The following is a 25,933-nucleotide window of genomic DNA, read 5'->3' as shown; positions in this document are numbered from 1 at the left end:
GGTTACAGTCAGCTATGACTGAGACACTGCACTTCATTCAGCCTGAGTAACAGGACAAGACCTTGTCTCTTAAATAATTTTTTTTAATTAAAAATAAAATACAGTATATGTATACATATTAACCCATACATAAACACACGTCTACATTTCTGCATGTATTTGTCAATATTAAACACCACAGAGTTTATACGTCTGATTCAAATCACACTCACACAAGATTTTAATGTTAGCCGTTCATCTTTCTCTAATAATGAGAAACCTGAGTCTCATTATCCACAATATACAGCCATACCTTGGTATGTGCAGGGGATTGGTTCCAGAACCACTCCCAGATACCAGAATCCACTGATGCTTAAGTCCCTGACATACGGTGTAGTATTCACATATAACCTATGCATATCCTCCTACACACTTAAAAGCATCTCTACTTATAATACCTAATACAATGTAAAGACTATGTAAACTTTAATATTTTACTGCAGCGCTATACTGCACTGTTTACAGAGAATAACAAGTAAAAAAAGTCCTCCTACACACTGAAAAGCATCTCTAGATTACTTATAATACACAATACAATGTAAAGGCTATGTAAATAGTTGTTATACTGCACTGTTTAGAGAATGATAAGTTAGCTGGGCGCAGTGGCTCACGCCTGTAATCCCAGCACTTTGGGAGGCTGAGGCGGGAGGACCGTGAGGTCAGGAGTTCAAGATCATCATGGCTAAAATAGTGAAACCCCATCTCTACTAAAAATACAAAAAATTAGCCGGGCGTGGTGGCAGGCACCTATAGTCCCAGCTACTTGGGAGGCTGAGGCAGAAGAATGGTGTGAACCGGGGAGCTGGAGCTTGCAGTGAGCCGAGATTGCGCCACTGCACTCCAGCCTGGGCGACAGAGCAAGACTCCATCTCAAAAAAAAAAAAAAAGAGAGAGAGAATGACAACTTAAAAAAGTCTGTTCATGTTAGTATATACACAATTTTTTCCCCAGATATTATCAATCCACAGTTGGCTGAATCCATAGATGTAGAACCCACAGACACAAAAGGCTGTGTGTACTAATCTGTTCATGTAAAAAGTATACACACGAAGAAGTTTCACAACTACTAGCCCATACGCCTAACTAGCTTACAGAATTTATGTATGGTTCCTATCATTAGTATTATGATATCCAGTCAAGATACTATTTTCCAGTTATTTAGGTTCCTTGTTTTCTTCCCTATCCCCTTTCCATGTGATGATGTTATTCATTTGTAAGACAATTAGGTTAATTTGTTGTATTTTTGTATCCTATTTTGGAATCCACCCCTCATATTCTGTTTGGTTTTAATGATTTATTTTTTGCTTACATGAGGGGTAGGTATAATTTCAAAAAGCTTAGCTGTCATCTCTAAGTTTTAAGAGGAAAAAGCTGGATTCAGGTGAGACTTTATGTTAGGGGAGAGGAGGTTTCCTCGTCTTTGTTAAAAGTAGAAAAGATCTGGCAAGGAGTGGCAGCTCATGCCTGTAATCCCAGCACTTTGGGAGGCCGAGGCAGGTATATCACCCGAGGTCAGGAGTTCAAGACCAGCCTGGCCAATATGGTGAAGCCCTGTCTCTACTAAAATACAAAATTAGGTGGGCATGGTGGTGCAAGCCTGTAATCTCAGCCAGGAGGCTGAGGCAGGAGAATCACTTGAACCTGGGAGGCAGAGGTTACAGTGAGCCAAGATCACGCCATTGCATTCCAGCCTGGGCAACAAGAACGAAACTCCATCTCCAAAAACAAAACAAAACAAAACAAGAAAAACGGTAGAAGAGATTTGAACATGTCTGTATAAAAAGGAGAAAAGAAGTTTTTAAAAAGATTCCTGAGGAAGGCACATTCATGATGTTGAGAGTTGTAAAAAAAAAAAAAAAAAAAAAGTGGTTCTCAAGCTTTCAGATATATCTGAATACTGGAGGATTCCGGGTGGCTGGGCCTCACCACTATTGTTCCTCATTCAGCAGTTCTGCAGGGAGGCTTGAGACTACATTCCAACAGTTCCCTAGGTGAAATGTTAATGCTGTCTGTCCAGGGAAGACAATTTAAGAATGAATTGGGTAGAGTGAAAGAAATCATATAGAAATATTTATAAATTGATAAACTCAGGTACAAAGCTTGAAAAAATACATCAAAATATACAGAACATCACCTATCTGCTGACCAGAGAAACTTTAAATTTGTTCATGGTTTTTCACTTTTTTCTTTACTTTTACTTCCCCATGAACACCCTATTTTCTTTTTTTTTGAAACGGAGTCTCGCTCTGTCACCCAGGCTGGAGTGCCATGGCATGATCTCGGCTCACTGCAAGCTCCACCTCCCGGGTTCATGCCATTCTCCTGCCTCAGCCTCCCGAGTAGCTGGGACTACAGGCGCCCACCACAATGTCCGGCTAATTTTTTGTATTTTTAGTAGAGACGGGGTTTCACTGCGTTAGCCAGGATGGTCTCAACTTCCTGACCTCGTGATCCGCCCGTCTTGGCCTCCCAAAGTGCTGGGATTACAGGCGTGAGCCACCATGCCCAGCTGAACACCTTATTTTCTTACCACAAGCAGTTTATATTTTTAAAACAAACACTATTTTCAAAAACAGATTTCTACATTTGCTTTAACTATCATAGCTTTGTTCACAGTATTTCCTAACTAGTATGATTTTTGAACCTTTGAAGAGTAATGTTTATACCATTATATTTTGCAATTAAATACCACAGGCACAAGGTGAGCTATCAATGTGGGTTTATACGTCTTGAATTAACCACTCTCCCAAACATCCTTACTTAAACCTAAAAGATTTCAAGCTAACCATCACATTTGTCTATTTTGTACTGAGATTTTAAATTCCCATAACCCTTTTTAACACAGAGTCAACTTCCGGAAATCTTTTTTTTTTTTTGAGATGGAGTCTCGCTCTGTAGCCCAGGCTGGAGTGCAATGGCAAGATCTCAGAACACCGCAACCTCCGCCTCCCGGGTTCATGCGATTCTCCTGCCTCAACCTCCCACGTAGCTGGGATTATAGGCGCGTGCCACCACAGCCAGCTAATTTTTTAGTTTTAGTAGAGACAGGGTTTCACCATGTTGGCCAGGCTGGTCTCGAACTCCTGACTTCATGTGATCTGCCCAACTCAGCCTCCCAAAGTGCTGGAATTACAAGCATAAGCTACTGCCCCTAGCCTCAGAAATCTTGTTTAAACATTATCAGAAGCACAAAGTTACATAAAGATATTCATAGTAGAGTTATACACATAACAAAATAAGAGCAATGCAAATATATCCATCTCTGGAAAAATCGATATTCACGGCATATTCTTACAAGAAATTACATATAATAATACCTAAAACCCTTGTTTAACTTCAAAGTGTTGCATTCAAAGTGCCCTTAGCCAGCTAAAAAACACAAACAATAGCAAATAATTATGCTGCATTGCAAAGTAACTCACTGTATGTGGTTAAAATGGACAATTTTTCTATTTTTCCCATGATACTCAACTTATACAACTTGTAACAGGTGGTGGGGAGTTTTTATTAGTAAGACATACAATTCATGTTTCTTACAATGATCTTCTTTTACCTTAGTTGTATTTGCTTCCGTTTTTGCAACTCTTGGTTTCTGAGTTCTTCCAAGCGTCTGAGTTCTTCTTGACGCCTCATTAGATCTACAAAATAATGACTGCACATTAATATTTTTAGTTTCCCTTTCCATATTTTTATACAAATAAGCATAGAAGTTCTCTACCACTGGCAATATATTGGTATATTACTCATTTTATAATAAATTATAAGCTGGGTAATTAATCAAATAAATATCCTTTCTGAGCACGTTTCTTCATGTATATAAAAGAGTATTTAAGTTCATTCTCGGCCAGGTGCAGTGGCCCACGTCTATAATCCCAGTACTTTGGGAGGCCAAGGCAGGTGGATTACTCGAGGCCAGGAGTTCGAGACCAGCCTGGCCAACAAAGCAAAACCCCAACTCTACCAAAACTATAAAAATTAGCTGGTCATGGTGGCACGCACCTGTAGTCCCAGCTACTCAGAAGGCTGAGGCAGGAGAATCACTTGAACCCGGGAGGTAGAGGATGTAATGAGTCGAGATTGTGCCACTGCACTCCAGCCTGAATGACAGGGGAAGACTCCATCTCAAAAACAAGTTTATTCTTGTTGGGGGAAAAAAGCTTAATAAACTCATCTTGGCTGGGCGCAGTGGCTCACACCTTTTAATCCCAACACTTTGGGAAGCCCAGGTGGGCAACAGAGTAAGATGACTCCATCTCAAAAAAAAAAAAAAAAAACAAACAAATAAAAATTCATCTTTGGCCGGGCGCGGCAATTCAAGCCTGTAATCCCAGCACTTTGGGAGGCCGAGACGGGCGGATCACAAGGTTAGGAGATCAAGACCATCCTGGCTAACACGGTGAAACCCTGTCTCTACTAAAAAATACGAAAAAACTAGCCGGGCGAGGTGGCGGGCGCCTGTAGCCCCAGCTACTTGAGAGGCTGAGGCAGGAGAATGGTGTAAACCCGGGAGGCGGAGCTTGCAGTGAGCCGAGATCCGGCCACTACACTACAGCCTGGGCAACAGAGCCAGACTCCGTCTCAAAAAAAAAAAAATCATCTTTATGTCAATAAATTAAAATAGGTAGGCTGGCTTGTGCCTGTAATTTCAGCACTTTGGAAGGCCGAGGCAGGCGGATCACTTCGGCCAAGGAGTTCGAGACCAGCCTGAGTAACACGGTGAAACTCTGTCTACAAAAAATACAAAAATTAGGGCCAAGTGTGGTGCCTCACGACTGTAATCTCAACATTTTGGGAGGCCAAGGCAGGCGGATCACCTGAGGTTGGGAGTTCGAGACCAGCCTGGCCAACATGGCAAAACCCCATCTCTACTAAAAATACAAAAATCAGCTGGGTATGGAGGTGCACGCCTGTAAGTCCAGCTACATAGGAAGTTGAGACACAAGAATCACTTGAATATGGGAGGCGGAGGTTGCAGTGAGCCAAGATTGCACCATTGCACTCCAGCCTGGGTTGCATAGTAGAACTGTCTCTAAAATAAAATAAAATAACAAATTGTAATTGTTTTCAGCAGTAAATGCAAAGCCCAAACACATGCCTTCACAGACACCAGCAGAGAGCACTTAAGAACCAGACCAGAAAAACATGAATCATGACATAAAACCCAAGGAACCTCCCTCGCAACACAATTAGCATGAAATTCCTCCCTCACTAATACCAATGTCTTATGAAGAGGAGGAGTGAGGAAAGAATTCTTCAAAGAAGAAAGCAAAGATAAATGCTGATATAAACAAGACTTTTCAACAACAAAAAAGCATTTCCAACATCACCAATCCCTGCCTTATCAAGAATAGGGGGGTTCCAGAGTAAGATAATGAGAAGTACATTTGTATTGCACATCTGAGAAGCAGTGTATAAACTTTCCACGTTAAAAATCTCCAAAGCTAAAAATCTTTGCCTGTCATTTTGTACAAAATTATGTATGTATCCATGCATATATTTTAAAATAATAAAATGTTAAAATACTCTGGATGGCACAATTACTGGCTGCTTTTATTTTCCTTTTCTCTTTATATCTGAAATGTCTAAAGTGAACAAATTACCTCAATTGAATGTTTCTTAACAAATCCCTATACTCAAGAGTTGACACATAATACTACAGCTAAAGTTAATCTAAGGTACCAATAACCCAAACTTCATAACAACAGCAAGACACGCATCATAACCATAACAAGGTAAATACTGTTATCCCCATTTTACAGATTAAAAACAGACATTTATAAATTACGAAAAAAAAAAAAAAAGGGTTCAAATAGATTACAAAGTTGCCCCAGCTATTACATGATTCGACTGGGATGCCAGGCCAAACCTCTCCTTATTCCAAAGCTCTTTCAAACAAGTCTGCCAAACCTAGTTGATCAGACTCAATTGGAAAACTTAAAAACATGCATTTGGGGATGTTGCTAAGAAAAGTCTGTTTTGGTATATGAGACAGGGCCCAGGTAGTTCTCATAACAGGCCCATAGAGAAAACACTTAATTTTTATCTTAAAAAATGTTAAACATGACTGCAATTATTTCGAATCTTTATAACGTAAGTTCTTAACTTTAAATGCTCATTAGAATTACTTAAATATCTGACGGGGTGCAGTGGCTCACACCTGTAATTCCAGCACTTTGGAAGGCTGAGGCAGGCGGATCACCTGAGGTCGGGAGTTCGAGGCCAGCCTGACCAACATGGAGAAATCCCGTCTCTACTAAAAACACAAAAATTAGCTGCGCGTGGTGGCGCACGCCTGTAATCAGAGCTACTCAGGAGGTTTAGGTGGGAGAGTCGCTTGAACCCGGAAGATGGAGGTTATAGTGAGTCAAGATCATGCCATTGCACTCCAGCCTAGGCAATAAGAGCGAAACAACTCCATCTCAAAAAAAAAAATTACTTAAATACCTTTTTTTTCTCTCTCTCAGAGACAGGGTCTCACTCTGGCACCCAGGCTGGAGTAGAGTGGCATGATGGTAGCTCACTACAGCCTCAAACTCCTGGGCTCAAGCCATCTTCCCACCTCAGTCTCCCAAATAGCCAGGACTGACAGGCTATGCAATTTAACAAAGCTGCTTTTAACCTCTCAGACCTTATTACCTTAACCGTTAACACTGGTATAGTTAGCTCAAAGGCTCCAACAATCAAATTCTCAAATAAGCACAATCACCTAATACTTAAAAGAACTATAAACTTAAAACTAGCATTTTATGCTTACTAAATTATATATTTTTTAAAGCTCCTAATACCCAAAGTTCCTAAAATTTCGCTAAAGCTTATACATCTGTACATTGCCATGATCGTATCTTTCTAGTGGAAAAAACTGTGAAAAGTACATAACTAGAGATATCTTTTTTTTTTTTCCTGAGACGGAGTCTCGCTTTGTTGCCCGGGCTGAAGTGCAATGGCGAGGTCTCGGCTCACTGCAACCTCTGCCTACCGGGTTCATGCAATTCTCCTGCCTCAGCCTCCCAAGTAGCTGGGACTACAGGCGTCCGCCACGGCACCCAGCTAATTTTTGTAGTTTTAGTAGAGACGGGGTTTCACCATCTTGGCCAGGCTGGTCTTAAACTCGTAACCTTGTGATCCACCCGCCTCGGCCTCCCAAAGTGGGATTACAGGCGTGAGTCACAGTGCCTGGCCCAACTAGAGATGTCTTTATCTTTTGATCCAGGGAATTACACTCAGGAATTTTTCTTAATAAAATAAAACAAAGCCATCCACAGACATGAAGGCATCATCTACAGTATTACTTATTACTTACTAAACCCAGTAACACTTTGAAATGCTTTCCTGGCTGGGCATGGTGGCTTACCAAAGTGGGAGGCTGCCTCGGCCTCTAAAAGTAATGCCAGCACTTTGGGAGGCCGGGGTGGGTAGATCACTTGAGGTCAGGAGTTTGAGACTAGCCTGGCCAACATGGAAAACACTGTCTCCACTAAAACTACAAAAATAAGCCGGGCATGGTGGCACACGCCTGTAGTCCCAGCTACTCAAGGAGGCTGAGGCAGAAGAGTCACTTGAACCTGGGAGGCACAGGTTGCAGTGAGCAGAGATTGCACCAACGCAATCCAGCCTGGTTGACAGAGCAAAACTGTCTCAAATTAATTAATTAATTAATTAAAATGCTGTCCTAACAAATTTAATGATAAAACTACATGAAATTATATACTGTAATTTCAACGTATCATAAATACAGGTACAGAACAAAGAAATATAAACAAACTAAAATTTTGATTTGCTAGACTGTGAGAATGTTTTCTCAATTTAAAATTGCACAAGTCATGAAAACTGAATGTATAACTTCTGCTCTAACAATTCTATTTTCTAAAAATACCAGTCTCCTCTTTTTTTCTTTCAGTTTTTATTTTACCTCTGATCTGTCTGGATTTATGACACTGAATTAATTTTTTGTTTTTTTTGAGACAGAGTCTCTCTCTGTCACCCTGGCTGGAGTGCAGTGGCGTGATCTTGGCTCACTGCAAGCTCCACCTCCTGGGTTTAAGCAAGTCTCCTGCCTCAGCCTCCAGAGTAGCTCAGACTGCAGGCGCGTGCCACCAGGCCCAGCTAATTTTTTGTATTTTTAATACAGATGGGGTTTCACCGTGTTAGCCGGGATGGTCTCGATCTCCTGACTGCATTAATATTCTTTAATCATAAACCTCATGTGTATTTAAATCTTAATATCTCAAGTAGGTTCAGGCATGACTGTTCTATTCTTCGCTTATCTAAAGTTTATTCTCTCTTGATTTCTTTAAGAAGGGCTCACATAAACATATTTGCTTTATTTTGTTTGTTTTGTTTTTATGGGTTTTTTTTTGAGACGGAGTCTCATTCTGTCGCCAGGATGGATGCAGTGGTGCAATCTCTGCTCACTGCAACCTCTGACTCCCTGGTTCAAGCGATTATCCCGCCTCAGCTACCCAAGTAGCTCACACCTGTAATCCTAGCACTTTGGGAGGCTCAGGCGGGTGGATCATGAGGTCAGGAGTTCAAGATCAGCCTGACCAACATGGTGAAACACCGCCTCTACTACTAATACAAAAATTGGCCGAGTGTGGTGGAACACGGCTGTAATCCCAGTTACTCAAGAGGTTGAGGGAGGAGAATCACTTGAAACACGGAGACAGAGGTTGCAGTAAGCAGACACTGCGCCACTGCACTCCAGCCTGGGCAACAGAGTGAGACTCTGTCTCTAAGCCTGGGCAACAGCGCGAGACTCCGTCTCTAAATAAATAAATAAACAAACAAATAAATAAAGTTAAAAAAAAAAAGTAATGGAGCCAGGCGCAGTGGCTCATGCCTATAATCTTGACACTTTGGGAGGCTGAGACAGGCAGATCACTTGAGGCCAAGAGTTTGAGACCAGCCTGGCCAACATGGTGAACCCCGCCTCTACTAAAAATACAAAAATTAGCCGGGTATGGTGGCTCATGCCTGAGGGAGGAGAATCATTTGAACCTGGGAGCCGGAGGTTGTAGTGAGCTTAGACTGTGCCACTGAACACCAGCCTGGGAAACAGAGTGAGACTCCATCTCAAAGAAAAAAATTTTTTAATGTAATGGGAGTTGAATCTAGAAAGGACTAAATAATTATCAGTAAAGTATAAATGGTACAACTATTATTATAAGGTACCGATGTGTTCAATAAGAATCAACATTTATAGCTCGGTGTGGTGGCTCACGCCTGTAATCCCAACACTTTGGGAGGCTGAGGAGGGTGGATCACTTGAGGTCGGGAGTTCGAGACCAGCCTGATCAACATGGAGAAACCCTGTCTCTACTAAAAATACAAAATTAGTCAGGCATGTGCCAACATGCCTATAATCCCAGCTACTCAGGAGGCTAAGGCAGGAGAATCACTTGAACTTGGGAGGTGGAGGATGCAGTGAGCTGAGATCACGCCACTGCACTCCAGCCTGGGCAACAAGAGTAAAACACCATCTCAAAAAAAAAAAAAAAAAAAAAAAAAAAACCAACATTTGCAAAAATTTTCTGATACATGCGTATATATTCTTTGCAGCACTGCTTTTAAAAACAAACTGAAAAGAGAAATTGTTACCAAAAGAGGATGAACCAAACTATACCCATATAAAAGAATATCATACGGCCATTAAAAATATAAGGCAGGTATTTACATATATATTCATGTAGAAAGTAAAAAAGGTACAGAAAAGGTAAACAGTTTTTTCTTTTTTTTTTGAGACAAGGTCTCATTCTATCACCCAGGCTGGAGTACGGTGGCATAATTATAGCTCACTACAGCCTCAAGCTCCCAGGCTCAAGTGATTCTCCCACCTAAGCCTTCCCAGGTAGCTGTAACTACAGACACATGCCACCAGGCCCGGCTAATTTTTGTACTTTTGGTAGAGATGGGGTCTCACTATGTTGCTGAGGTTAGTCTTGAACTGCTGGACTCAAGCAATCCTCCCACCTCAGCTTCCCAAAGTGCTAGAATTACAGGCATGAGACACTGCGCCCAGCCAGTTTGTTTTGTTGTTATGATTTTTGGGTTTTTTGCTTACAAATACACAGAAACATCTAATGACATATACAGAATTTTTTCATTAAAGGACACAAAAGAGACTTAAATACAGAAGAGTGATTCCTACAAAAAAGCAGAAGGTAGTGAACAAGGGGACAGTTTTTTGTATTGTGTGAGATTTCTCCTTCCATGATATGTCATGATACATGTTTCGGCAGAACCACACAACTTAAGATTAATTACAGTCTCTCCTCAACCTGAATGCATCCTTAGAAATGCTGGATGAAATATAAAATTGTAGGCCGGGTACTGTGCCTCACGCCTGTAATCCCAGCACTGTGGGAGGCTGAAGTGGGTAGATCACTTGAGGTCGGGAGTTCGAAACCAGCTTGACCAACATGGTGAAACCCCATCTCTACTAAAAATACAAAATTAGCCGGGCGTGGTGGCATGCACCTGTAATCCTAGCTACTTGGGAGGCTGAGGAAGGAGAATCGCTTAAACCCAGAAGGCAAGAGGTAGGTTACAGTGAGCTGAGGTTGCACCACTGCACTCCAGCTTGGGCAACAGAGCAAGAGTCTGTCTCAAAAAAAGGAAAAAAAAAAAAAAAAAGAAATACAAAATTGTAGAACAAATGGCAGGAAGTTGTAACTTTTTAAATTTTAAACAAACTAAAACTGAAATTTACCAACTGCAGACTTTTGATGAAATAAGTACAAGTACTTTGGCACAAGTGAACCCAGACGCAGGGACTAGGATGCAACAGGCAATGTGATTTTCTAATATTATAAACTAAGATATTGTTAACAGGGGCTTTAAATGAACACACAATAAACAACAAAACTTAAACTCATGGGAAATAACTGCAAAATTACTCTACTTCAAACATCAAAATACCTTCAGGCAAAGTTTTCTAAGAGCTCAAGAAAACACTGAAGTCTAAGGAAATGTTCTTTGCCATCAATATATCCTCCGTGCCTTAGACGTGTCTCCCGTAACTGACATTAAAGATGTGCTAAATTAGTGAATGTTATACCACTGTTTGTCTGTAGCATCAACACAAATCTTTAGTATAGATGCTTCCATATCTAATCAACATTATTTCCCAACTAGGGCACGACTGTAGATAGGTGGGAAACAGAATGGGAGAGAAGTGCCTAGAAGGCTAAGAGAAAACAATTCACATTGAACAGAACGGCTAGGGCAATCACAGAGCCCAGGAAATTTCCCTATGATTCTAATGTGTAATAAAATTTCTAAACCACTGGACTGGACAAACTTTAAGATCTCTTGGCCAGGCATGGTGGCTCATATCTGTAATCCCAGCACTATGGGAGGCCAAGGTGGGTAGATCACTTGAGGCTAGGATTTCAAGACCGGCTTGGTCAACATGGAGAAATCCCATCTCTACCAAAAATACAAAAAAAACTGGCCAGGCACGGTGGCTCATGCCTGCAATCTCAGCACTTTGGGAGGCTGAGGCGGCAGATCACCTGAGGTCACGAGTTCAAGAGCAGCCTTGAACTCGTGGACAACATGGTAAAACCCCATCTCTACTAAAAATACAAAAAATTAGCTGAGTGTGGAAGCACACACTTGTAATCCCAGCCACTTAGGAGGCTGAGGCAGGAGGATTGCTTGAACCCAGGAAGTGGAGGTTGCAGTGAGCTAAGATCACACCAATGCATTCCAGCCTGGGCGACAAAAGTGAGACTCCATCTCAAATTCAAAAAAAGCAAAAAAAATTAGCCGGGCTTGGTGGCACGTGCCTGTAGTCCCAGATACTAGAGAGGGTGAGGCACAAGAATTGCTTCAACACGGGAGGCGGAGGTTGCAGTGTGCCAAGATCATGCCACTGCACTCCAGGCTGGGCAACAGAGTGAGATTCTGTATCCAAAAAAAAAAAAAATCTCTCTACCAGCTCTAACAGCTAATGAATGATTCAGTACCTTTATCGCAAATAACAACTTGCAAATTTTCCACAAAATAAAAGACAGTTTATCTTGGAGTCAGTTATCCTGGAGTCTCGCTCTGTCGCCCAGGCCGGAGTAGTGGCGTGATCTCGGCTCATTGCAACCTCCACCTCCTGGGTTCAAGTAATTCTCTGCCTCCCATGTAGCTTATATCACAGGCACCCATCACCACATCCGGCTAATGACAGTTTACCTTTAAATCTACTATAAGATATAAATGAACTCAATTTTGTTAGAAGAGTGAACATACAGAACTACCAAGCTTAGGGTCCAAATTAAATCAAACCACCTGACTAGTTTCTATTGTTTGCTGGGCTCGATTTTGTTTTAACATATGTGGCATCAGCACAGTTACTCAATGACTTGATCATAACTGCTCAATAAACACTTACTGAATTGTGATGTATGAAATACTAGAACACACGTGCCAGGAAAAAAAAAAAAACCTACACTTCATTCTAAAGTAAATGAGAATTTACCCAAAAGGATTTAGAGAAAAATCATCAAATTTTCACCTGCTAAAAAAAATAATGAATCTAGTATACAGAATGGTTTAAAGAAAGCCAAGATTAAATGGCAGAAACGTTCAGCAGGAATGCAGCTGCAGAAATTCAGGCAGGCAGCTGTGGTACCTTGATCTCTGGGGACAGTCAAGAGAAGGTAAATACAAAAAAATTAGATGGGCATTGTGGTGTGTGCCTGTAATCCCAGCTACTCAGAAGACTGAGGCAGGAGAATTGCTTGAACCCAGGAGGCGGAGGTTGCCGTGAGACGTTATCGTGCCATTGCACTCCAGTCTGGGCAACAGAGCAAGACTCCATCTCAAATATATATACATATATTCTTGCCAACTACTAACTTTTCCTAAATCCCCATATCCATCTGTACACACAAATCCTTTTCATCTCTACCAGATTATCCATATGTACTCTTTCAAACATGTAATAATAATCTTAAATAGCCAGCATTTGTCCAAATTCTTCTTCTTACCAAACAAAAAATCCTGTATGTGCCATGTCTACCTACCAAAATTTGCCTGCTATGTTTCTGTTTGCCAAGAGAATCATGTATTTGGTACTGGCACAATTTAATATCCTCAAATTACCTCCAACAATACTACTTGCATAAGTAAAACTAACTTTTTAATTTTTTTTCTTTTTGAGACAGAGTTTCGCTCTTGTGGCCCAGGCTGGAGTACAATGATGTGATCTCAGCTCACTGAAACCTCCGCCTCCTGGGTTCAAGCGATTCTCCTGCCTCAGCCTCCCAACTAGCTGGGATTACAGGTGCGCACAACGACAACTGGCTAATTTTGTATTTTGAGTAGAGACAGGGTTTCTCTATGTTGGTCAGGCTGGCCTCAAACTCCCGACCTCAGGTGATCCGCCCGCCTCAGCCTCCAAAGTGCTGGGATTACAGGCGTGAGCCACCGCGCCCAGCAAGTAAAACTAACTTTTAATAAGTTGTGTTTATTTTTAAGGGAAGTTATCTGGGAAAAGGGAGACTTTCACACCTAATATGTTAAGTTCCAACTTTATCTCTAAACTCCTAAATGGCACTTTACACAGTAGTACATGAACGGTACACACACTTAAGGGGAAAAAAAAAAATCATACCACATCTACATGAAAATCCATGTTTACCTTGCCTCATTAGCATTAATTGGTGTTCATGCCTAGCTGCTTCCATTTCTGCCTCCAGTTTCTCTTTGGCTTCTCTGATGTTTCTATCAACCTGCTCACGCTGCTGCTTTTCCATTTCATCAAGAGCCTTCCATCGAGATGCATACTCAAATTCAAATGTCCCAGGCTGAGCAAAACGTGGCGGTTGTTCTCTTTCCCTAAATTAACATTAAAACATACAGAAATGTACGCTTAAAAGGTAAAACAACAACAAACGAGAACAACAAGTACTTACAACGTCCAAGACACCATGTGAGACACCGTGTCTACAAGAATTACCTCGTGACAATATTGTGATTACAGGCCTGAGTTTAAGAAACTGCCCAAGAATGTTCAACTAATAATGGAACAATGATTCAAACTTGCATAATCTGATGTTACAACCTGCATTATCCTAACTATTACCTGCAAAATTTCTGCTTTTGGAGGTTTCATTTTCTGGTCTTCAGTCAATGAAATATTTTACAGGCCGGGCGCAGTGGCTCACGCCTGTAATCCCAGCACTTTGGGAGGCCAAGGCTGGCAGATCACGAAGTCACGTGATCGAGACCATCCTGGCTAACATGGTGAAACCCTCTCTCTACTAAAAATACAAAAAAATTAGCCAGGCGCGGTGGCAGGCGCCTGTAGTCCCAGCTACCTGGAAGGCTGAGGCAGGAGAATGGTGTGAACCCGGGAGGCGGAGTTTGCAGTGAGCAGAGATGGCGCCATTGCGCTCCAGCCTGGGAGACAGTGAGACTCCATCTCAAAAAAAAAAAAAAAAAAAAAAAAGAAATACTTTACAAAGGAAAGTCTGGAACATATGAATTAACTGTCTGGATCAGATGTTTTTACTAGTAAAACCAGCTAGATTTTATTGAGTGTTACATGCCAATTAATTGGGTAGGCCCCAAAAATTAAGGCCTAACTTACTACAATTGTAGTTAATTATTTAATACTTCTTTCTCTTTATAGACTATAAACTCAATTGATGACACCAAATGTGGCTGTTAAATGCCACTTCGGCCGGGCGCGGTGGCTCACGCCTGTAATCCCAGCATTTTGGGAGGCCGAGGCAGATAGACCACGAGGTCAGGAGATTGAGACCATCCTGGCTAACATAGTAAAACCCCGTCTCTACTAAACATACAAAAAAAATTAGCCGGGCATGGTGGGCGGGTGCCTGTAGTCCCAGCTACTCAGGAGGCTGAGGCAGGAGAATGGCGTGAACCCGGGAGGCGGAGCTAGCAGTGAGCCTAGATCGTACCACTGCACTCCAGCCTGGGCGACTGAGCAAGACTCCGTCTCAAAATAAATAAATAAATAAATAAATAAATAAATAAATAAATAAATAAATAAATGCTGTGCCTCAAGTACCTACAGTACATACATTTAATATACATTTCTTGAATAAATTAACAAATTACCAAATAAAGGGCTATGAATGTATTTGAAAGTCTTTATTTTTTTCATATATACATATATGTATATGTAAATATTTATTTTAGAGACATATAAAAAATATGACTGATCTCAAACTTCTGACCTCAAGTAATCCTCATTCCTCAGCCTCCAAAAGTGCCAAAATTACAGGTGCAAGACACCACACCTGGTCCCCAATTTTTTTTTCACTTTTTTTTTTTGAGACAGAGTCCCATAGTATTGCCTGGGCTGGAGTGCAATGGTATAATCTCGGCTCACTGAAACTCCGCCTCCCAGGTTCAGGTGATTCTCCTGCTTCAGTCTCCCAAGTAGCAGGGATTACAGGCACCTGCCACCATGCTTGGCTTAGTTTTTGAATTTTTTTAGTGAGACAGGGTTTCACGTTATGTTGGCCAGGCTGGTCTTGAACTCCTGACCCTGTGATCTACCCATATCGGCCTCCCAAAGTGCTGGGATTATAGGTGTGAGCCACCATGCCCAGACTTTCTTTTCACTTTTAAGAATTGTTGTTGTTGATGGTGTTGCTTTGGGTTTTTGTGAGACAGGGTCTTGCTCAGCTTCACAGGCTGGAGTGTAGTGGCACAATTAAGACTCACTGCCGAGACCGGGAACGGTAGCTCACGCTTGTAATCCCAGCACTTTCGGAGGCTGAGGTAGGCGGATCACAACGCCAGGAGTTCAAGACCAGCCTGGCCAACATGGCGAAATCCCATCTCTACTAAAATTACAAAAATTAGCTGGGCATGGTGGCGGGCACCTGTAAATCCCAGCTACTTGCAAGGCTAAGGCAGGAGAATCGCTTGAAACCCAGGAGGCAGAGGTTGCAGTAAGCCGAAATTGTGCCACTGCACTCCAGCCTGGGCAACAAGAGCAAGACTCCATCTTTTAAAAAAAAAAAAAAAGGCTCACTGCCGAATCAACCTCCCAGGCTCAACCAATCCTCCCACCTGAGGCTGCGGAGTACCTAGGACTACAGGGGAGTGCCAACATGACCAGCTAATTTTTTCATTTTTTGTAGAGATGAGGTACCACTATGTTGCCCAGGCTGGTCTCAAACTCCTGGAAGCAATGCTTCTGCCTCCCAAAGTGCTAGGACTACAGGTGGGAGCCACCACACCCAGTCAACTTTCAAGAAATTTTTGCAGAAAAGTGTTCAACTAGTCTCGCCTATAACAGCCTCTATTAAAAAGTACTGATGGGAAAACAATTCCCACTCCATGAATAAAAGCATAGATACCTTGCTACAAATGTCTATTTTATTTTATTTTATTTTATTTTGAGACGGAGTCTTGCTCTGTCGCCCAGGCTGGAGTGCAGTGGCCAGATCTCAGCTCACTGCAAGCTCCTCCTCTCGGGTTCACGCCATTCTCCTGCCTCAGCCTACCGAGTAGGTGGGACTACAGGCACCCACCACTTAGCCCGGCTAGTTTTTTGTATTTTTCAGTAGAGACGGGGTTTCACTGTGTTAGCCAGGATGGTCTTGATCTCCTGACCTCGTGATCCGCCCGTCTCGGCCTCCCAAAGTGCTGGGATTACAGGCTTGAGCCACCGCGCCCGGCGTAAATTTTAACTTTTATTTTGGGGTAGGGAGGTGAGGAGGGGTGGGTATGACAAATCTGGGAGAGAGAAAGGAGAAAGCTGTCACAGAGGGAAAGATGTAATAACAAGAGAGAGAAAGATATTCAGAAGCATATGAAGAAAAATCAAAGACAGCCATGATCCTAGGGACTCCGTATCTGAAAAACCTACTTGGATTTTTTTCTTTTTAAAGCACCGACTAGAAAGTGCGAAAGAGTGGGAGGATCTACCAACCACAAATTTTTCTAAAAGAATTGTTTATTGGTCAGCAGTTCCTAAGTCAAAGATTGACTATATTTTTAAATTATTTTCTCCCACAGGAAAAAAACACTGAAATAACATGCTTTTTTGAAGTTACAAGTGAATTTGAATCTTGGCTCTTATGCTTTGTGAGCATTTTCTTTTTCTCTCTTTTTTTTTTTTTTGAAACATGTTGCCCAGGCTGGAATGCAATGGCACGATCTCAGCTCACTGCAACCTGCGCCTCCCGGGTTCAAGCGATTCTCCTGCCTCAGCCTCCCAAATAGCTGGGATTACAGGCTCCTGACACCATACCCAGCTAATTTTTTGTATTTTTAGTAGAGACGGGGTTTCACCATGTTGGCCAGGCTGGACTCCAACTCCTGATCTCAGGTGATCCACCCGCTTTGGCCTCCCAAAGTGCAGAGATTACAGGCATGTGGCACTGCGCCAGACCCTGTGAGCATTTTCTTCTGTGAATAAATCTTTAGTAAAAAAAGTGGGAACAGAACTAGCTTTTTTTTTTTCTTTTTTTTTTTGAGAAAGTCTCACTCCAGTCGCCCAGGCTGGAGTGCAGTGGCGCAATCTCGGCTCCACCTCCCGGATTCAAGCGATTCTCCTGCCTCAGCCTCCCAAATAGCTGGGATTACAGGTGCGTGCCACCGCATCGGACTAATTTTTGTATTTTCAGTAGAGACAGGGTTTTACCATGTTGGCCAGGTTAGTCTCGAACTCCTGACCTCAGGTGATCCACCCACCACGGCCTCCCAAAGTGCTGGGATTACAGGCGTGAGCCACTATGCCCAGCCATAACTAGCTCTTATTAAGGTTTGCTGAGATCATTAACTATATAAACAAATATTGTCTATAAAGTCTATTCTTGTAACAACCTTGTACTTCTAGTTCTCCAACTCCCAAATCGAAACGTATGCTTTATTTCAAATTTGCAATGGTGACCTATAACAAGGAAAAAGTTAAGTGAAGAGGAAATCACAGGAACCCTTTAAAAAATGGCATTGTGGCCAGGTGCAGTGCCTCACACCTGTAAATCCAACAGTTTGAGAGGCCAATGCGGGCAGATCACTTGAGCCTGGGAGTTCTAGACCACCCTGAGCAATATGACGAAACTCTGTCTTTACAAAAAAAATTAAAAAATTAGATGGGCATGGTGGCCCACATCTGTAGTTCCAGCTACTTAGGGGATACTGAGGCGGAAGGATCACTTGAGACCAAGAGGTAAAGGCTGCACTGAGCCATGATCACACCACTACACTGCAGTCTGGACAACAGGGCCAGACCCTGTCTCAAAAAAAAAAAAAAAAAGAGAGAGAAATCGCATTGTAAAGGATGTAAGAATAGATATTAATTAGGCTGGGTGTGGTGGCTCTCACCTGTAATCCCAGCACTTTGGGAGGCCGACGCGGGCAGATCACAAGGTCAGGAGTTCAAGACCAACCTGGCCAACACAGTGAAACTCTGTCTCTACTAAAAACACAAAAATTAGTTGAGCATGGTGGCGTGTGCCTGTAGTCTCAGCTACTTGAAAGGCTGAAGCAGGAGAATCACTTGAACCTGGGAGGCGGAGGTTGCAGTGAGCCTAGATCGCGCCACTGCACTCCAGCCTGGGCAACAAGAGCAAAACTCCATCTCAAAAAAAAAAAAAAAAAAGCTGGGCGCGGTGGCTCATGCCTGTAATCCCAGCACTTTGGGAGGCCGAGGCGGGTGGATCACCTGAGGTCGGTAGTTCAAGACCAGCCTGACCAACATGGAGAAACCTCGTCTCTACTAAAAATACAAAATTAGCCAGGCGTGGTGGCACATGCCTATAATCCCAGCTACTAGGGAGGCTGAGGCAGGAGAATTGCTTGAACCTGGGAGGCGGAGGTTGCGGTGAGCCGAGATCTTGCCATTGCACTCCAGCCTGGGCAACAAGAGTGAAACTCCGTCTCCAGAAAAAAAAGAATAGATATGAATTATTATCAATGCTAATGCTAATGCTTCCTCCCTGAAATACTCTCCTCCCTTGCTTCCAGGACAGAGTCTGATGGCTCTTCCCGCCATTCCAATGAATGAATGCTCCCTTCTCAGTCGTTATTGATTTGTTCTGATCTTCCAAATCTCTACACACTAGAGAACTCCAAGGTTCAAGGTTTGGTGTTTTGACTTCAAAAATATCATGTTCATAAATCCAGGCAGGACGCTTGCTCTAAATCCTAGGTATAAATCCAACTACCTGCTTGACTTACACTGCCAACACCTAGAACAGTGGCTAACACAAAGGCACTCCAAGTTTTATTTATGGAATAAATAAGTGGGCCGGGCGCAGTGGCTTACACCTGTAATCCCAGCACCTTGGGAGGCCAAGACAGGTGATCACCTGAGGTCAGCAGTTCTGACTCCAGCCTGGCCAACATAGTGAAACCCCATCTCTACTAAAAATACAAAAATTAGCTGGGTGTGGTGGCGCAGGCCTGTAATCCCAGCTACTCAGGAGGGTGAGGGACAAGAATCACTTGAACTTGGGAGGTGGAGGTTGAAGTGAGCTGAGACTGCACCACTGCACTCCAGCCTGGGTAACAAAGTGACACTCTCAAAAAATAAACAAGCAGGCCTTTGAGTCCCTATGCTTAGGCCCGTTCCCAGACTGTGGAGTGCTACTTTCATTTTCAATAAAACCCTTCATTCCTTCCTTGCTTTGTTTGGGCATTTTGTCCAATTCTTTGTTCAAGACGCCAAGAACTTGGACACTCTCCACTGGTACCATATTTTGGTGAGCCAGCCAGAAGGAAGTCAAGCAGGTTCACTATGACCGCTCAGGGAGACAGAACCCAGAAGCCTGGCATGTTGGCAAAAGGGTAAAGAAAGCTTTTATTTTTTTGAGACGGAGTCTCGCTGTCATCCAGGCTGGAGTGTGGTGGCGCGATCTCGGCTCACCACAACCTCTGCCTCCTGGTTCAAGCAATTCTCCTGCCTCAGCCTCCTGAGTAGCTGGGATTACAGGTGCATGTCACCATGCCCGACTAATTTTTGTAATTTTAGTAGAGACAGTGTTTCACCACGTTGGTCAGGCTGGTCTCAAACTCCTGACCTTGTGATCCACCCGCCTTGGCCTCCCAAAGTGCTAGGATTACACGTATGAGCCACCACGCCCAGCCCTAAGAAAGTGTTTTATGGTTTGAATCTTCTGGAAACATCAAAGAAAGACAGTCACTGGGCATGGTGGCTCACGCCTGTAATCCCAGCACTCTGGGAAGCCAAGGAAGGCGGATCACAAGGTCAGGAGATTGAGCCCATCCTGGCTAACATGGTGAAACTCCATCTCTACTAAAAATACAAAAAAACTAGCTGGGCATGGTGGCACACGCCTATACTCCCAGCTACTTGGGATGCTGAGGCAGGAGAATCGCTTGAACCTGGGAGGCAGAGGCTGCAGTGAGCTGAGATCACGCCACTGCACTCCAGCCTGGGCAACAGAGTGACACTCCATCTCAAAACAAAGAAAGAAAGACTGTCCTTGCCATCCACACTACAACAAAACTTTGGGACCTTGAACTTTGGGTTCATGGTCTCACAAATGAAAAGGGTCCCTCCACACTTTTGGAACTGTGCACCCACTGGAACCCTTGAGAGACCATCAAGCTTCAGATGATCATGCAACAAAGGTTCCAGCCAGTTCCAGGCGAAGACACCACCCCTAGCCATCGAGAAGCTACCCTGCCTCCACTAGATGGAGCAGGGCGCGAGTTCTGTGATCCCCAATAGGTAGAGACCACAACCCAAGTCAGCATGAAGCAGTTACAGAAAAAAAGACCATTGGTTCCTCTGCCTCCCATAAAGATTTATGAGGATCACATCTCTAAGTGGGGAGATGAGGCAAGAAAATAGAGTCTGGAAGCAGGGAACAGAAGGCCAATTCACAATTCAGCTATAACAGGAAATATCCTCTCCATAGGGCATACACCAAGTAAATGACTTTGTAACTTTACTTCATCCTCTTCATTTACACAGGGCATACCCCAAGTAGAGGGTATTTAAACTCACAAAAACTCTGTAACAGGGCCTTCGAGCCCCTATGCTCAGGCCCACACTGTAGAGTGTACTTTCATTTTCAATAAAACCCTTCATTCCTCCCCTGCAAAAAAAAAATAAATAAGTGACTGATTTTTAAAAATATAATGCGCTCTACAAAAGTAAAGTAATTGGAGGGGAAAGGGAGGTGGGACAGGCAGAGAACAGAACTGGAGGCAGTCCATCTAGGGAATGGGACTGTGAGGCCATACTTGTGAAACATTTGGACTGCTATTCTACAACTTTTATTTGGTGTGTTCGTTGCACAGCTATTTGAAATGTTTAATAAAGCTTTATAAACTTAAAAAGAATGCACTCATATAAGCAGTTAATGTAAATATACTTGTATTATTCTAAGTGAAAGGGCAAAAGAATAAACATACAACATTTTGAAAATGAGCTATTTTTTGCAACCTCTAAAAGTTTTTCCACTGTGCCAGGTTATTAAACTAGGAATATCCTGCTCCATCCTGGCACACCAAAAGTCTCCTTTTAAGCTACAATAGACTTGAAGCATAAAATAAAACTTAAGAAGTATTTTCAGCTGGGCGTGGTGGCTCACGCCTGTAATCCTAGCACTTTGGGAGGCCAAAGCGGGTAGATCACCTAAGATCAGGAGTTCAAGACCAGCCTGACCAACATGGTGAAACCCCATCTCTACTGAAAACACGAAAAAATTAGTCGGGCGTGGTGGCACACGCCTGTAATCCCAGCTACTTGGAAGGCTGAGGAGGGAGAATCGCTTGAACCCGGGAGGTGGAGGTTGCAGTGAGCCGAGTTCACGCCACTGCACTCCAGCCTGTGTGACAAGAGTAAGACTCCATCTCAAAAAAAAAAAAAAAAAGTATTTTCACGTTATCTAGATTTCGTTGTTTTAATGGCATAAATATTATTGACAGTGTCCTAGTACCCACCCTGCCCCAGTTATAAAAGTAGACATTTCTTTAAAAATTAGTATGTTTTACCCATATGAAAAAAGAAAACTATTAGCTAGGTATGGTGGTGCATGCCTATAATCCCAGCTACTCGGGAGTCTGAGGCACAAGAATCACTTGAATGTGGGACGTAGAGATTACAGGGAGCCAAGATCACACCACTGCACTCCAGCCTGGGCAACAGAGCAAGACAGTATCTCAAAAAAAAAACAGAAAACTAGCATTCCATGTAGACTAGACCACTCTATTACCCAGATTATATAAATAAACAGACACCTCATAATCCAACAATATTTGAAAACAAATGTAATGAACACCCTTAATAGTACATACACAAATTAACTATTAATAAAATCTTACTTATGATATTGTTGAGTTTTCTGCATCAGCTTCTCTGGCAAGCCATCTTCATCATCAAACTGCTCCATGGGTTCCACAATGACTGGACGAGGGGTCCTGGATAGGTATAAAAGCATTCATAAAAATTAACACGGTGCCAAGAATTAATACCTTCTTAAAAGAAATGTTTTATAATAATAAAGATATATACTTAGAAAATGTCTCACTTGAGAAAAATGTCTCAGAAGTATCATTTGTACTCATAAAAATCAGTCAATAGCCGAAGCAGTGGCTCACGCCTGTAATCCCAGTACTTTGGGAGGCCAAGGCGGGCAGATCACTTGAGGTCAGGAGTTCAAGACCATCCAGGCCAACATGGTGAAACTCCGTCTCTACTGAAAATACAAAAAATTAGCCGGGCATTGTGGTGTGTGCCAGCTACTCAAGAGGCTGAGGCAGGAGAATTGCTTGAACCTGGGAGGGAGAGGTTGAAGTGAGTGGAGATTGCATCACTGCACTCCAGCCTGGGCAACAGAGCAAGACTCCATTTCGAGAAAAAAAAAAAAATTCAGTCAATAAACATTTACTGAGCCAGAGAGAGATGAATGTCAAAAGCCACAAAAAGATGAGTAAATAAAGCAACAATCATGAACCAGCATAACAGCTATAGTTAACATTTAGAAAGTATGATGAAAACGAGTTTGTATCTAACTCATGTTTTATATGTGTGGTCATCATCATAGCCACTGCTTCAGCTATTGACTGATTTTTATGAGTACAAATGATACTTCTGAGACATTTTTCTCAAGTGAGACATTTTCTAAGTATGTATCTTTATCATCAACATGTCCCACCACCTCAACCCACCCACCTGTGCCCACCACCCGGTTTCCCTGTATCGATCAGTATTGTCCAGGAAGTTCTTAAAAATGTTGGCCAGGAGGCACAGTGGCTCACACCTGTAATCCCAGCACTTTGGAAGGCCAAGGCAGGCGGACCACCTGAGGTTAAGAGTTTGAGACCAGTGGGGCCAACATGGTGAAATCCCATCTCTACTAAAACTACAAAATTTAGCCAGGCGTGGTGGCACATGCCTGTAGTCCCAGCTACTCAGGATGCTGAGGTATGAGAATTGCTTGAACTCAGGAGGCAGAGGTTGCAGTGAGTGGCGATCGCACCACTGTACTCCAGCCTGGGCGGCAGAGCGAGACTCTTGTCTCAAAAAAAAATAATGTTAAAGCTGAGAATCAGATCTAAAACATGTCAGCGAAGTGGCTCACATCTGTAATTCCAGTGCTTTGGGAAGCAGAGGCGGGGAAGATGGCTGGAGCCCAGAAGTTTGAGACCAGCCTGGGAAAGATGACGAGACCCTGTCTCTATAATATATTTTAAAATTAGCCAGGTGGCATACACTACTCAGGAGGCTGAGGTGGGAGGCTCACTTGAGCCCAGGAATTTGAGGCTGCAGTGAGCTACGATAAAGCCACTGAACTCTAGCCTGGGCAATAAGGCAAGACGCTATCTCTAAATTAAAATAAAAATAAAAGATGTTAGCCAGACAAAAGGGAAAGAGGGAAGGCAGAAGACACCAGACATTCAAGGAGAAAAGTTGGGAGAAGGAAGTGACAAGAAGAGTGGGTGATGAAAGATATGACTAGAGGCCCTCCTTCTTTACTGTTTTCTTGAGTAAAACAGGAGAAAAGGAGAGTTCATGGAGGGAAGGAGGAATAAGTAGAATGGATGGCACACTGATATTAAAATTTCCTTTGAGACTGGCTCTTCACCATGCAATTAAAATCTATTTATACTACCTTCAAAATAGTGATGCTTCAGAGAGAAAAAACTAAGCTAGAAAGATGAAGGGGGTTTTTGGACTCCAAAAGTTTCTCTTACACATAATACCAGAGATTGACACAGACTTTAGATCCTAAATGTTAAGAAAAGACACAAAAACTTTTCAAAATTATTACTGAGTTAGTGAAGACATTTTAAGGAAACAGTTAAAGCAGGTATGGAACATCATGAAGTGGTGAAATGAGATTACAGAAACCTCACATAAACTGAATAGGAACCCAAAGGTAAAGAGACTTAAGACATGGTACTTCTAAAAGTACCCAAAAAGGCCCAGGGCCAAAATGAAAATGATGCATTTTATGGACCATTCATCCGCTGGAAGCTATGGCAGGGCCACAAACAAAGAACAGTAACAGAACCAGACAAGAGGTACACCTAAGCAGGGGCCAACAAAGAAATAAGCAAACCCCTCCAGTAACACAAGACCACCCCCCTTCAAACAAACTTTAGAAACAGAGAATTAAGAGGGAAAAATGAACTAAGCAGATGATATGTCATTCCTCAGAAATGACAAAAGTATATGAAGCCAAGGGAAACCGTAATCAGTAGTAAGAGAGAAAACTCTGACATCTCTGTACTCTCAAATATGTTAGAGATTTTAACAAATTGTACACTTTTCACATGTAAGTTTGGGCCACTAGACAACTCTTACACAGTATGGGAGAGAAGAAGTACAGATTTCTAAGAGGGAACTTAATCGATACAAACAAATTTATAGTCTCCCTCTACCACTCACTCTCTATATTCATCTTGCTCCTACAATTCCACTTCTAGAGAGACACATAAACCAGTAAGCAAAGATCAATCACAACCACATTCATCAATTACACAACATAAAAAGACCAAGGAACATGGGTATGTACTGTGTACAAGGGAATTACTTAAGGGACTGTATCTTATTTTTATTTATTGGAACACATGCTAAAATGTTAACATCTATGGTTTCATTGTACATACACCACTCCCTACAGAAGCTCCCTTTGTCCACCTTCTGACTCATCTTGTTTATTTCACTTTCATCTTTAGGTATAACCAAAGTTTGTAAAACTCAACCTAAGGTCAGGCACGGTGGCTCACGGCTGTAATCCCAGCACTTTGGGAGGCCAAGGCAGGTGGATCACTCAGGAGTTTGAGACCAGCCTGACCAACATGTGAAATCCCATCTCTACTAACACAAAAAATTAGCTGGGTGTGGTGGTGCATGCCTGTAGTCCCAGCTACTTGGGAGGCTGAGGCAGGATAATCACTTGAACCCAGGAAGCGGAGGTTGTAGTGAGCTAAGACTGTGCCATTGCACTCCAGCCTGGGCAACAAGGGCAAAACTATTTCAAAAAACAAACAAACAAACAAACAAAAACTCAAATTCTGTTTGCCATAGGTATAATAACTAAATTTATTTTTTTTTCTTGAGACAGTGTCTCACTCTGTTGTCCAGGCTGGAGTGCAGTGGCGCAATCACAGCTCACTGCAGCCTCAAACTCCGGGGCTCAAGATATCCTCTCGCTTCAGCCTCCCAAAGTGCTGGGATTACAGCCATGAGCGACTACGTCTGCCCAGGTTACTCTTTTTGCAAATGTGTACATAGTAAGTGGAAAACAGCTGGGCACGGTGGCTCATGCCTGTAACTCCAGCATTTTGGGAGGCCGAGGCAGGCGGATCACAAGGTCAGGAGTTCAAGACCAGCCTGACTAATATGGTGAAACCCCGTCTCTACTAAAAAATATAAAAATAATTAGCTAGGCGTGGTGGCACACACCTGTAATCCCAGCTACTCAGGAGGCCG

At 42.6% G+C, this 25,933-nt stretch overlaps 1 protein-coding gene across 42 annotated transcripts in view; it reads right to left on the bottom strand.

The window, feature by feature from the left end:
• PSPC1 (paraspeckle component 1) overlaps positions 1–25,933 on the bottom strand; it is a 118,175-nt gene that overhangs the window by 76,505 nt on the left and 15,737 nt on the right. For all 42 annotated transcript variants that reach the window (XR_012426729.1, XR_012426731.1, XR_012426730.1 and 39 more), the window contains exons 3-5: positions 22,318–22,413; positions 13,676–13,872; positions 3,593–3,677 (exon numbers count right to left, since the gene is read on the bottom strand). Coding sequence is in view for 5 of the 42 variants with exons in the window: in XM_065532951.1 (XP_065389023.1) it covers positions 3,593–3,677; positions 13,676–13,872; positions 22,318–22,413 (378 nt within the window). In the remaining 37 variants the exon portion in view is untranslated. The remainder of the gene's footprint in view (positions 1–3,592; positions 3,678–13,675; positions 13,873–22,317; positions 22,414–25,933) is intronic.

This window comes from Macaca fascicularis, chromosome 17, assembly GCF_037993035.2.
Source record: "Macaca fascicularis isolate 582-1 chromosome 17, T2T-MFA8v1.1".
Lineage (NCBI taxonomy): Eukaryota > Metazoa > Chordata > Mammalia > Primates > Cercopithecidae > Macaca > Macaca fascicularis.
This window is presented reverse-complemented; position numbering and strand designations above follow the sequence as displayed.